The 12,761-nt window shown below is 46.5% G+C and overlaps 1 protein-coding gene across 2 annotated transcripts in view; it reads right to left on the bottom strand.

The window, feature by feature from the left end:
• KLHL2 (kelch like family member 2) overlaps window positions 1-3,034 on the bottom strand; it is a 35,510-nt gene extending 32,476 nt beyond the window's left edge. The window contains exon 1 of one of the 2 annotated variants that reach the window (XM_083457357.1): window positions 2,675-3,034. In XM_083457357.1, coding sequence (XP_083313483.1) covers window positions 2,675-2,703 — 29 coding nt within the window. In that variant the 5' untranslated portion in view covers window positions 2,704-3,034. Of the gene's footprint in view, window positions 1-1,242; window positions 1,410-2,674 lie in introns of those variants that run through there. The other variant, XM_083457358.1, reaches the window with a different exon arrangement.
• Window positions 3,035-12,761: the final 9,727 nt, after the last annotated feature.

Raw genomic sequence — 12,761 nt, 5'->3', positions numbered from 1 at the left:
GGTAACAGACTCCGCTAACCCAGAAATAGTACCTCGGGTTAAGAACTTTGCTTCAGGATGAGAACAGAAATCGTGCTCCGGCGGCGCGGCAGCAGCAGGAGGCCCATTAGCTAAAGTGGTGCTTCAGGTTAAGAACAGTCCTCCAGAACAAATTAAGTACTTAACCTGAGGTACCACTGTATATGTCTTTCTGTAGCTCCACTGACCTCAGAAATCTTTGAATATCATTCTTAGAAGCCTACCCACTAAGAGGCATCTGGCAGGCCACTATGGAAAACAAGATGTTATTCTAGATACCTTTGGCCCTCCAGGTATTGCTGAACTACAACTCCCATCAGACCTAGTATGCATGCCTAGAGGCCGAGGACAATGTGCACTGCTGTTCAGCAACAACTGGAGAGCCAATGGCTCCCCAAACCTGGACCTGATGAACCACTGGTCTTAATATGCACCTCATCCATCCACCCGTTTTCTATCATCATGCACAAAACTATCTGTCCCAGAAGAGCTTCTTCAATCTAATGTGACAAACAACAGGCTGGCTTCCCCTTGGATTAATTGCTTCAGCGGATTCTTAAACTTGTTCCAATACATTTCACCTTCCTAGATTCAAGAAACAGGACTTTGGAGGAACCTTAACAAAACTCCTCTTAGAATCTTTGGGGATCACACAACCTCTAACCTAAGGCAATTTTTTTTGCTGATACCCACCATTACCTGAAGCACTTTACATCCATTATTTGGATGTGTAATTCTTGAACAATTTAGGCTGGTTATTTATTCATACATATAGCGGGATGCAGGTGTAGTAAGTTGAACTGAGGTCCTACTGAAATCGATGGAATGGAACAAATTAGTCATATTTGGTTGTCACTCAAATTAGGCAGCTTAAGTGCAACTCACTTCACCTGGATCCAACCCATAGTCTGTTCTCCTGTGTTCTCCATTCCCTCCAAATCATGCAGGAGCAAATGAGCTGCCTTGTCTGCTTCATTCCCAACTCCCCCTCCTCTCCAAACTGTTCCTCCTGTGTTATTGAGATTTCCACTACCCCCAAAAAACCTTACTCTTCGGTAACTCAGGCTAGGCCAAAAACCTACGTGGAAAGTGACAGACAAGTGGGAAATATGGCATTTTATTTTATAATCTATTTACAAAGCAGGAAGATCCAGTTAATGGAATAATGAACATTAACATGCAACCCCCAAAAATAAAAACAAGGAAATAAATATAGCCACTCACAGACCCCTTGCTGGCTCTGGGTTGAGTTAACTTTTCTTTGAAGGAGGTCAGTACAGTAGATGCTCTAAATAATGAAGACTCCAGGTTGGGTCTGAAATCCTGAAAACTGTTGCCCATCAGTGTATATGCATTTCTGAGATGGCCAGACCGGATGGTCTAACTCAGTATATTTCTATGTTAGGACAGCAACAATCACAAAGTTTCAGAAAGCAGCATCAGTAATTGTTTGAAGCCTGGGATAATAAGGTTTTGACACATAAAGCTCGAACAAGGCACCAGGTGAGAGCATTCCAGAGTAAAGGCACCATCACAGAGAAAGTCCTTTCTCTGTCATCTAACATCTGACAGCAGGGGCATGCATCAGTAGAAGGGCCTTTGAGGATCCTCTAACCTGCCTGCTGAGTCTTTTAGCTATGGGCAACAGGTCTTCACTTCTAGCACCTCACTGTGAGGAGCACTGACTTAAACGGCAAACTCACAATGCTATCAGGACCTCTTTCAAAGCAGCATTTGAAACATATTAGGGAGTATTTTCCTAATCTTTCAATACATGGGTGTTAGAAGTAGTGAACAAAAACCAGAGGCGCAGGGGACAGAATAGTTATTTGAAGCTAAAGAATTAAAGTGATTGTGCAGAACAAAACTACAGTCCTCACAGGCAGAAACCATCATTCCTGTGCATTACCCAGCACATTGCAAGCGCCAAATACACTACTATTCAATAGGAAATTATTACTAATTCAAACAAAAGAACAAACAAAGATAAACTGGTTCTTCTCTTGCTAGCTTGTCCCCAGCCCACATTAGGATTTTAAAAGAGTACATACAGTAAGTGTGAAGGGCAGACAAACATGATAACGCCTGCCTGAAAGCTGCTCCCTTTCACTTAGAATGAATGGAAGTGTTCCACAAAATTATACTACAGGCTACCTCAAAGCATCCCATATTTACATTAAGGCCAGGGTCCAGTTCCAGAAAGTGTTTTGGCCTGGAAATTACAGATTCTACGGGCAGTGCTTCTGAGCACGTCCAGAGTGCATTTCTGTTTCCAGACACTTGGCCAGCACCCAAAGGTGTGGGACCAGGGAGCATCCCTTCCACGCCCGAGAGCATCGCCCCAAAGGCGACCCTTATATACCAACCCCACTCCTTTGCTCTGGGGCGCCTGCGGGCTGGCCTCTGGGGAACAGGAAACAAACTCTGCCCGTGCTCCGGGGCTCCGAAATAACCGCTCCGTTCGTTCCCAAAAGCGGACCTTGGGCATTCCCAACCGGCGGCAGGGGCCGAGGCCTGCTCCAAAGTACACTCTGTCGAGGTGGTGGTGGATGCCCTCTCCAGGATCCCTCGCACCGTTATTACGCGCGGCCCAGCCCAGCGCCGCGCCTCTTCCCCCCGGACCCCCATGCGCGCCCAGCCCCGCCGCGCCGCTCACCCCAACGGCTGCAGCAGCAGCATCTCCATCGCGGCGGCTCCTCCGCTCGGGCTGCTCTCTCCGGGGAACGCGGGCACCGCGCGCCGGCGCCAGCACCATTCCAGCCGCGAGCGCTGGGACACCCCCGGCAGGTCGCCCAGAGGGAGGCAGGCGAGGCGAGCGCGGCGCCCCCACCCACGGCGGCAGCAGCAGCGCCTCCGCCGCCTCGTCCTCCTCCTCCTCCGGCGCTGCCCCGCACCGAAGTGCAGACGGGGTTGCAGCTCCTGCGCCTGCCTCCCTCTGCCGCCGCCGCTGCCTCTGCTGTCCACGCTTTCTCCCCAGATTCCGCCAAGCCGGCACTTCCGGGGTCCTAGCCCGACTATCCTAACATGAGGAGGAGTAGGAGGATTGGGGGCGGGGGGGTGACGCGACGTCAGCGCGCGACTTGGTGCGGGGTGGCGGGGAGAGAAGGGAATGGCTCCTACGCGCTCTCCCCCCTCCCTGCGCGGTCCTGGAGGCGCGGCGCGGGCGCAGCTCGCGATGGCGGCAACTGGCGCTGGGGTGGGAGCGGGGCAGCGAGAGGAAAGGCGAGGCTGGGGGGATCTTGCAGTGGAAGGCGACTCTCTCCTCCCCAGGGGTGCAAACTTCAATAAAATATTAGGCTGGGGGAGGGAAATAAGCCCCGCCTTGCATAATCGATCACAAGATGCGGCGCACCCCCTCATCTGAATGGCAATGCCCATCAACTGGCGGGGGGGGGGGGCTTGGGCCCTTCAGTATTTTATTGGGGGTGGCAAAGGGACTACGATTCCTAGGAGTTGCCTCCTATGCTCCTCCCGTTTGGGGTGTGGTATCTCTCCAACCCCCTTTTCCTTATGCTTCAAGGTTTAGATGCAGCCATGAATAGCCTTGTCCAGCTTTGAATCAGGTTGGTGGGCCACAGATGTGGATAACATGGATGTGTTATTTCCACCATCAAGTCCATGTCTGACCACCAAGTTGCCCTGTTTGTTTGGAGAAGGGCCCTATAGCTTAGTGGCAGAGCATCTGTCTTGAATCACATGTCAGGACGGTCTCAAACAAAGAGTAAAGGTAAAGACAGTGGCGTAGCGTGGGGGGTGCAGGGGGGGCCGGCCGCACCGGGCGCAACATCTGGGGGGGCGCTCGCACTCGCAGCTCTCTGCCCCTACCTGGCTCACTCACTCTCTCTCACTGCAGTGCTGGCTGTGCGAATCCGATCCGAGCCGCCGGGTCACCGCCCACTGTGGAGGGGGGGTGCCAGGCATGCGGTGCGGTGCGGTGCGGAGAGAGAGCGAGGGACTATCTGGGGGAGGGGCAGTGCAGTGGGGGGGCGCGCAAATTACTTGCCTTGCCCCGGGTTAGGGGGCGCAAATTACTTGCCTTGCCCCGGGTGCCGACAACCCACGCTACGCCACTGGGTAAAGGGACCCCTGACCATTAGGTCCAGTCGTCACCGACTCTGGGGTTGCGGTGCTCATCTCGCTTTACTGGCCGAGGGAGCCGCCGTACAGCTTCTGGGTCATGTGGCCAGCATGATTAAGCCGCTTCTGGTGAACCAGAGCAGCGCATGAAAACACCATTTACCTTCCCGCTGGAGCGGTACCTATTTATCTACTTGCACTTTGATGTGCTTTCGAAATGCTAGGTTGACAGGAGCAGGGACCGAGGAACGGGAGCTCACCCCGTTGCGGGGATTCGAACCGCTGACCTTCTGATCGGCAAGTCCTAGGCTCTGTGGTTTAACCCACAGCACCACCACCTTGTACAATCATAGAATTGTAGAGATGGAAAGGGACCCAAAAGGGTTAGCTAGTCTTACCCCCTGAAATTCAGGAATGACAGCTAAAGAGTCAGCGTTGATCAAAGCTGAACCAAATGCTGGTTCAGGAAAGTTAGGAGTGCAGGAAGCTGCCTCATAGCGAGTCAGACCAATGGTCCGTCTAGCTCAGTACTGTCTACATTGCGCGGCAGCATCTTCCAAGGGGCCAGACAGGATTCTCTCCCAGTCCTACCATGAGATGCTGAGGATTGAGCAGGGACCGTGTTCATGCAAGACAGATGCTCTTGTTGGCTGTTCACATCTGTTTGTCTCAGGAGACAATGGAAGAGTGTGCCTGTAACCGTTGGAGAGTTACAGTGCCTGCTGTGGCTGTAGAGACCAATAAGGGGGAGAGATGTTTTGTTGCAGCTGGGGTAGATGAAGGTTTCTTTTCTCTGCTCTCCTCTCAGCGGTCATTCCTCCTCTGGTCACTGCTATGGATACATGACCTGATTGTCTGTCTCCAGGCCCTACAGTTTTCTGTAGGGGATTAACACACGACAGGCTTGATGTTGCCAGCCTTCGTGTTATGTTTGCAGACATCTTTGTAAGACAGAGCTGGTCTGCCAATGAGCCTGGTGCTTGAAGCCAACTCCTCCTAGAGCACATCCCTGGGGATCCTGCCATCTTCCTTTCTGTGGACATGAGCACTCCAGCATAGACATCACTGGAGGGTGAATATGCTAGGAATATGGGCTTGGCACTCTTTGTTTGGCGGGACGTGGGTGGCGCTGTGGGTTAAACCACAGAGTAGTAGGACTTGCCGATCAGAAGGTCAGCGGTTTGAATCTCCGCAACGGGGTGAGCTTCCGTTGTTCGGTCCCAGCTCCTGCCAACCTAGCAGTTCAAAAGCACATCAAAGTGCAAGTAGATAAATAGGTACCACTCTGGCGGGAAGGTAAACAGCGTCTCCGTGCGCTGCTCTGGTTCGCCAGAAGAGGCTTAGTCATGCTGGCCACATGACCCGGAAGCTGTACGCCGGCTCCCTCGGCCAATAAAGCAAGATGAGTGCCGCAACCCCAGAGTCGGTCACGACTGGACCTAATGGTCAGGGGTCCCTTTACCTTTACACTTTGTTTGAGACTGTCCTGACATGTGATTCAAGACAGATGCTCTGCCACTAAGCTATAGGGCCCTTCTCCAAACAACAGGGCAACTTGGTGGTCAGACGTGGACTTGATGGTGGAAATAACACATCTATGTTATCCACATCTGTCTCCTTGCCTGCCCTTCACTTACGTTTTCCCTGTGTTATACTTAATATGGCAAGCTCTTTAGAGCAGCGACCTGCCCTTCTGCATGCATGTTGCATAAATAAATAAAATCAGGAGAGTACAAATAGATATTTCCTTTGTATTTTTAACCACCTCGTGTAGGTTCAATTGCAATAGTAGCTTGATGATGTGTCATGGCAGAATACAGATATGAACCTTGGACTGCAATAATAAACTTGGTAAGGGATAAGGCCAATGTGGGGAACCTTTGGCACTCTAGATGTTGCTGAACCACAACTCCCATCAGCCTCAACAAGCACAGATTGCAAGGCCATCTATATAGAGAGAGACTACATTCACATTGCAAGGCCATCTATAAATAGAGAGACAGAGAAAGGGGAGTCCCTAAGATGGTTGGATTGTGCCTTGTATGCCTCCTTCTGGCAACTCCTGCAGCCAAGCTGGTGCCAAACGTATTGCTCTGTGTTCCTTTGAACCACATCAGTGAGGACATGAGTGGCAGTCTTGTCATCTAGGCAGCCTAGGACCTCCATACACACTGCCCAGACTTGTGACCCCTGTTCTTTCGAGACAGATAGCTGCCAACAACTTTACATACAGAGAAAGAGTCCCACTTATTTCTCTGATTGCAACTTGTTTTAAACAGTACCTCCGGTTGCGGAAGGGATCCATTCCAGAGGCAGCTATCTCCATGCATGGCCTGGGTCAGCAAGTTAGTGGAATCAGGCTCATGAGCAGTCACCCCAATTTTTAACTAGTCTCAGTCCGTCTCTATGTAGTTAGGCAAGAAGGATTATGATAGTAATCCCATATCAGTGTCCACCTCTTCATCATTGCTGTAAATTCTTAGGCAACACTATTACAGGGCCAAATATAGTATCACAATAGCAAAGGTTCATTCACCTGGTTGTCTTCCAATATGGTATCATCTGTCAGCAACACCCTTCTGCAAACTGCATTGGACAAACCAGACAATCTTAAGTACAGTGGTACCTCTGGTTACGTACTTAATTCGTTCCGGAGGTCCGTTCTTAACCTGAAACTGTTCTTAACCTGAAGCACCACTTTAGCTAATGGGGCCTCCCGCTGCTGCTGTGCCGCTGGAGCACGATTTCTGTTCTCATCCTGAAGCAAAGCTCTTAACCCGAGGTACTATTTCTGTGTTAGCAGAGTCTGTAACCTGAAGCGTATGTAACCCGAGGTACCACTGTAGACAGAAATCTGACATCAGAAATGGAAATATTCAGAACCCAGTAGGAGAATGTCTTAATGTTACAGGACACACAGTTACTTACCGTATTTTTCGCTCTATAAGACGCACCAGACCACAAGACGCACCCAGTTTTTGGAGGAGGAAAGCAAGAAAAAAAAAATAATTCTGAATCTCAGAAGCCAGAACAGCAAGAGGGATCGCTGCGCAGTGAAAGCAGCAATCCCTGGCTTCTCGGATAGCTGTGCAGCCTGCACTCGCTCCATAAGACGCACACAGATTTCCCCTTACTTTTTAGGAGGGAAAAAGTGAGTCTTACAGAGCAAAAAATACGGTACCTTAAAGTGACCATTCTTGCACAGAGAAACTTGAGAGGAAAACCACAGCATGAACTGTTGAATTACAAGTTGGTTTTCTGTCACCTACGTCTTGAAGCAATTTGACACAATGATTATTTTACAGGTGTTAATTAGTTCACAAATGTCAGGATATTTAAGTTATTAGTAGTGTTTTGTGATTGCTTACTGTAATAATTTTTAGAATTAAGCTTTGAGATAATTATCACAGTCTCCTGCATTTCATATCCCTGTGGCTTAGTCATGCGGGCCACATGACCCGGAAGCTGTCAGCGGACAAACGCCGGCTCCCTCAGCCTATAGAGTGAGATGAGTGTGCAACCCCAGAGTCATCCGCGACTGGACCTAACGGTCAGGGGTACCTTTGCCTTTTACCCGCTAACTTAGGATCATATGTCATGTGTCTCTGTCTATGAAGGCAGAAGCCATAATACATTTGATAGTAAAGACTATGAAAATCAGATCAAATGCCACAAGACTCTGTGCTTTAACTACTAAATTGTTAATGTCCTTTTAACTTTATACAAATATGCTACTAGTGAGAATATTTGCTTTTTCTTTCTGTGCCTTGTGGGAAATCCTTAACATGTAGTTTTAGAAGTTAACTCCCACTGTGTTCAGTGGGAGTTATTTGCAAGTAAATTATGTTTAGGATTGCAACCTCACAGGTAACATTCAGGTGTATGGATCACAATGCTTTGTCCACTAGTTAACTGGGTTGTGCTTTTTTAAATAAATAAATAAATAAATAATAACTAAGTTGACAGTAGGCACATGCACCACTCTTCAGTTCATAGAGCACTCTGTAGTGGCTTACTCCAATAAGAAATGCAATACTGTTAAAATAATAAGATTATAAAATAATAACCAATTAAGCTGTATAATCTAGAAGAGTAACAGTCATACACTAAAAATTCTGTTGGGTGGTGGTGGTATTAATCTGCCCAACAGACAGGAGTGAGAGAGCCAGTTGAGTTAGGTCAATTTACATGGTGCAGCTCCACCAATGAGAAGCCCACCCACTTCATCCCACCAGGGGAAAGGACAGAGAGTGGGACCTCCAATGAAGATCTCGGACTTAACAGTGCAATCCTGTGCATGTGCTCTTGGAAGTAAGTTTCATTAAGTTCAATGGGGCTTACTCCAAGGTAAGTGGGTAGAGGAGTCCTCTTTTAACTAATGTGACAAATTAGTTTATGTCTTACAGTAAATTCCATTGATTTCAATGGGAAGTAAGTGCAACTGACTTACTCTGGATTTTACCCATAAGATATAACACGGCATCCAAATAATTGTAAACAAAGTTCCTTAACCTTTGGTGTACAATCCTCCAGAAGGAAAGGGATACATAATTTTCAGTGTGTCAGGCTTTTGATACCCTATCCTATAAGTATTTATAAACAGCAGTTGACGCTAGGCAAGGTTATCATGTAACATACATTTATACTGGATCCTTTCCTCAACTGATTGTGGGTATAATATATTAATTTCCAAAGGAAAACATAAACCTGTCGGATTTTGTATTTATGGCTAAATTAATTTTATATACAGCATTTACAATCTATTTATTTAATTAATTAAATCTACCTCCCTTCACCTGTAGATCTGAGGGCGGTTCACAACATAAAAATGCAATATAAAAACATAAAATGCATGATAAAAAAACCCCAAACAAACCAATAACCCTTCCCACCCCCTCCCACAAACACATTTAAAAGAGGTGTAAGATGTTAATCAGCCAAAAGCCCAGTTGAAGAGGACCGTTTTTCTGCCTGGCAGCTAAAGGTGCATAATGAAGTTGCCAACCAAACTTCCCTGGGGAGAGCATTCCATAAATGGGGAGCCATTGCAGAAAAGGCTGATCTCAGGGTCCAGGGTAGGTTCCTATATAGATTAAATTTCTGTGTGCGTGCGCACAATATAGTGCCATCTCGTGGTCAGTGGATCGCAGTGCTCTTTCTGACAAGAAGCATTCCATTTTAATCTCTTTTTCACTGGCATGATCCCCTTCCCTGTAAATAACTGTCAAAATATGCATGACCCCCACTTTTGTTTTCTTTTAAAAATTAAAGTGAACAAAATGAGACATCTGTGAATATATTTCTCAAATCAATTAAATATTACGGAACAGTCAGTTTCAATGGGGGGTGCGGTGGGAATGGATTTAAGGCTGCAGTCCTAAACTCTCCCACTAGGAAACAAGCTCCATCAGACTCTGTTGAACTTACTTCAACTGCATGTCAAGTGACTTCTCAAATATAACCTGGAGTAAATTGGAAAGATGCAGATTTATTTATTTTAGAGATCAGCATGAATATGCGTGTTCCTAGTTATCAGCACAGTGGTCTTCCTCAGAAACTGACAGAAAGTGGGTTTCATGCTATGCAGAGGATTAGAATTATATGGGGAAAGGCACCTTTCTTTATTTGAACAACAGTCTCAACTTTATCAGTTTTTGAGCAGAATTTTGTTGTTGTTTAGTCGTTTAGTTGTGTCCGACTCTTCGTGACCCCATGGACCAGAGCACGCCAGGTACTCCTGTCTTCCACTGCCTCCCACAGTTTGGTCAGACTCTTGTTTGTAGCTTCGAGAACACTGTCCAACCATCTCGTCCTCTGTTGTCCCCTTCTTCTTGTGCCCTCAACCTTTCCCAACATCAGGGTCTTTTCCAGGGAGCCTTCTCTTCTCATAAGGTGGCCAAAGTATTGGAGTCTCAGCTTCACGATCTGTCCTTCCAGTGAGCACTCAGGGCTGATTTCCTTAAGAATGGAGAGGTTTGATCTTCTTGCAGTTCATGGGACTCTCAAGTCTCCTCCAGCACCATAATTCAAAAGCATCAATTCTTCAGCTCTCACTTCCATACATCACTACTGGGAAAACCATGGCTTTAACTATACGGACCTTTGTCGGTAAGGTGATGTCTCTACTTTTTAGGATGCTGTCTAGGTTTGTCGTTGCTTTTCTCCCAAGAAGCAGGCGTCTCTTAATTTTGTGGCTGCTGTCACCATCTGCAGTGATCATGGAGCCCAAGAAAGCAAAATCTCTCACTGCCTCCATTTCTTCCCCTTCTATTTGCCAGGAGGTGATGGGACCAGTGGCCATGATCTTCGCTTTTTTGATGTTGAGCTTCAGACCATATTTTGCGCTCTTCTCTTTCACCCTCATTAAAACGTTCTTTAATTCCTCCTCACTTTCTGCCATCAAGGTTGTGTCATCTGCATATTTGAGGTTGTTGATATTTCTTCCGGCGATCTTAATTCCGGCTTGGGATTCATCCAGCCCAGCCTTTCGCATGATGAATTCTGCATATAAGTTAAATAAGCAAGGAAACAATATACAGCCTTGCCATACTCCTTTCCCAATTTTGAACCAATCAGTTGTTCCATATCCAGCTCTAACTGTAGCTTCTTGTGCCACATAGAGATTTCTCAGGATACAGATGAGGTGATCAGGCACTCCCATTTCTTTAAGAACTTGCCATAGTTTGCTGTGGTCGACACAATCAAAGGCTTTTGTATAGTCAATGAAGCAGAAGTAGATGTCTTTCTGGAACTCTCTAGCTTTCTCTATAATCCAGCGCATGTTTGCAATTTGGTCTCTGGTTCCTCTGCCTCTTCTAAATTCAGCTTGCACTTCTGGGAGTTCTCGGACCACATACTGCTTAAGCCTGCCTTGTAGAATTTTGAGCATAACCTTGCTAGCGTGTGAAATGAGTGCAATTGTGCGGTAGTTGGAGCATTCTTTGGCACTTCCCTTCTTTGGGATTGGGATGTAGATTGATCTTCTCCAATCCTCTGGCCACTGCTGAGTTTTCCAAATTTGCTGGCATATTGAGTGTAGCACCTTAACAGCATCATCGTTTAAAATTTTAAATAGTTCACTGAAATATCATCACTTCCACTGGCCTTGTTATTAGCAGTGCTTTCTAAGGCCCATTTGACTTCACTCTCCAGGATGTCTGGCTCAAGGTCAGCAACCACACTACCTGGGGTGTACAAGCCATCCATTTTTTTCTGGTATAATTCCTCTGTGTATTCTTGCCACCTCTTCTTGATGTCTTCTGCTTCTGTTAGGTCCTTTTCACTTTTGTCTTTTATTATGGAAATCTTTGTACGAAATGTTCCTTTCATATCTCCAATTTTCTTGAACAGATCTTTGTTTTTCCCCATTCTATTGTTTTCCTCCATTTCTTTGCATTGCTCGTTTAAGAAGGCCTTCTTGTCTCTCCTTGCTATTCTTTGGAAATCTGCATTCAATTTTCTGTATCTTTCACTATCTCCCTCACATTTTGCTTGCCTTCTCACCCCCGCTATTTGTAAGGCCTCGTTGGACAGCCACTTTGCTTTCTTGCATTTCCTTTTCATTGGGATGGTTTTAGTTGCTGCCTCTGGTATAATGTTACGAGCCTCCATCCATAGTTCTTCAGGCACTCTGTCCACCAAATCTAAATCCTTAAACCTGTTCCTCACTTCCACTGTGTATTCATAAGGGATTTGACGTAGATTGTATCTTACCGGCCCAGTGGTTTTTCCTACTTTCTTCAGTTTAAGCTTGAATTTTGCTATAAGAAGCTGATGATCTGAGCCACAGTCAGCTCCAGGTCTTGTTTTTGCTGACTGCATAGAGCTTCTTCATCTTTGGCTGCAGAGAACATAATCAATCTGATTTCGATGCTGCCCATCTGGTGATGTCCATGTGTAGAGTTGTCTCTTGTGTAGTTGGAAAAGAGTGTTTGTGTTGACCAGCTTGTTCTCTTGGCAGAACTCTATTAGCCTTTGCCCTGCTTCGTTTTGAACTCCAAGGCCAAACTTGCCAGTTGTTCCTTTTATCTCTTGACTCCCTACTTTAGCATTCGAATCCCCTATAATGAGAAGAACATCCTTCTTTGGTGTCATTTCTATATGGTGTTGTAAGTCTTCATAGAATTGGTCAATTTGTTTTTTCAGTTTCAGCAGAATTTTACCAATAAAGAATTAAATTGTAAAGTAGCAATTGTAAAGTGCTACTTGAGAATGGTTGGCATGCATTATCAGTGGTTCTGACTACATTGCCAAGAGCCTTCCTGTCAACCACTATTTATCTTACTTTATTTAATACGTTTCTAGGTCTCCCTTCATCATTCCCAATCCCAGAGTGGGTTGCAAGCCCTGTCTGCTGCCCTGTCTTCAGGGCAGGAGTTGGCTCTTTAAGACTCTGAAGTACTTGGTGAATGGCTGAAGGGTGGAGGAGGTAGGCTGTTGCCAAGAGGCTTAAAATGCCTTGGTCTACTCCCAACTTTTATCAGAGCAAGCTGCTCACCTGAAATAAATTAAAAAATTGTCCAGTAGCTCCTTAGAGACCAACTAAGTTTGTTCTGGGTATAAGTTTTTGTGTGCACGCACAATTCTTCAGATACACTGAAACCTATCCTGCTCACCTGAAGTTTGTGTGTTGTTCTGCAACTTCTGACCTGCCTTGCCACCTCCTC

This window comes from Podarcis tiliguerta, assembly GCF_965153285.1.
Source record: "Podarcis tiliguerta genome assembly, chromosome: 9".
NCBI lineage: Eukaryota > Metazoa > Chordata > Lepidosauria > Squamata > Lacertidae > Podarcis > Podarcis tiliguerta.
Note: the sequence above shows the minus strand (reverse complement) of the source record. Positions and strands in the feature narration are given on the sequence as shown.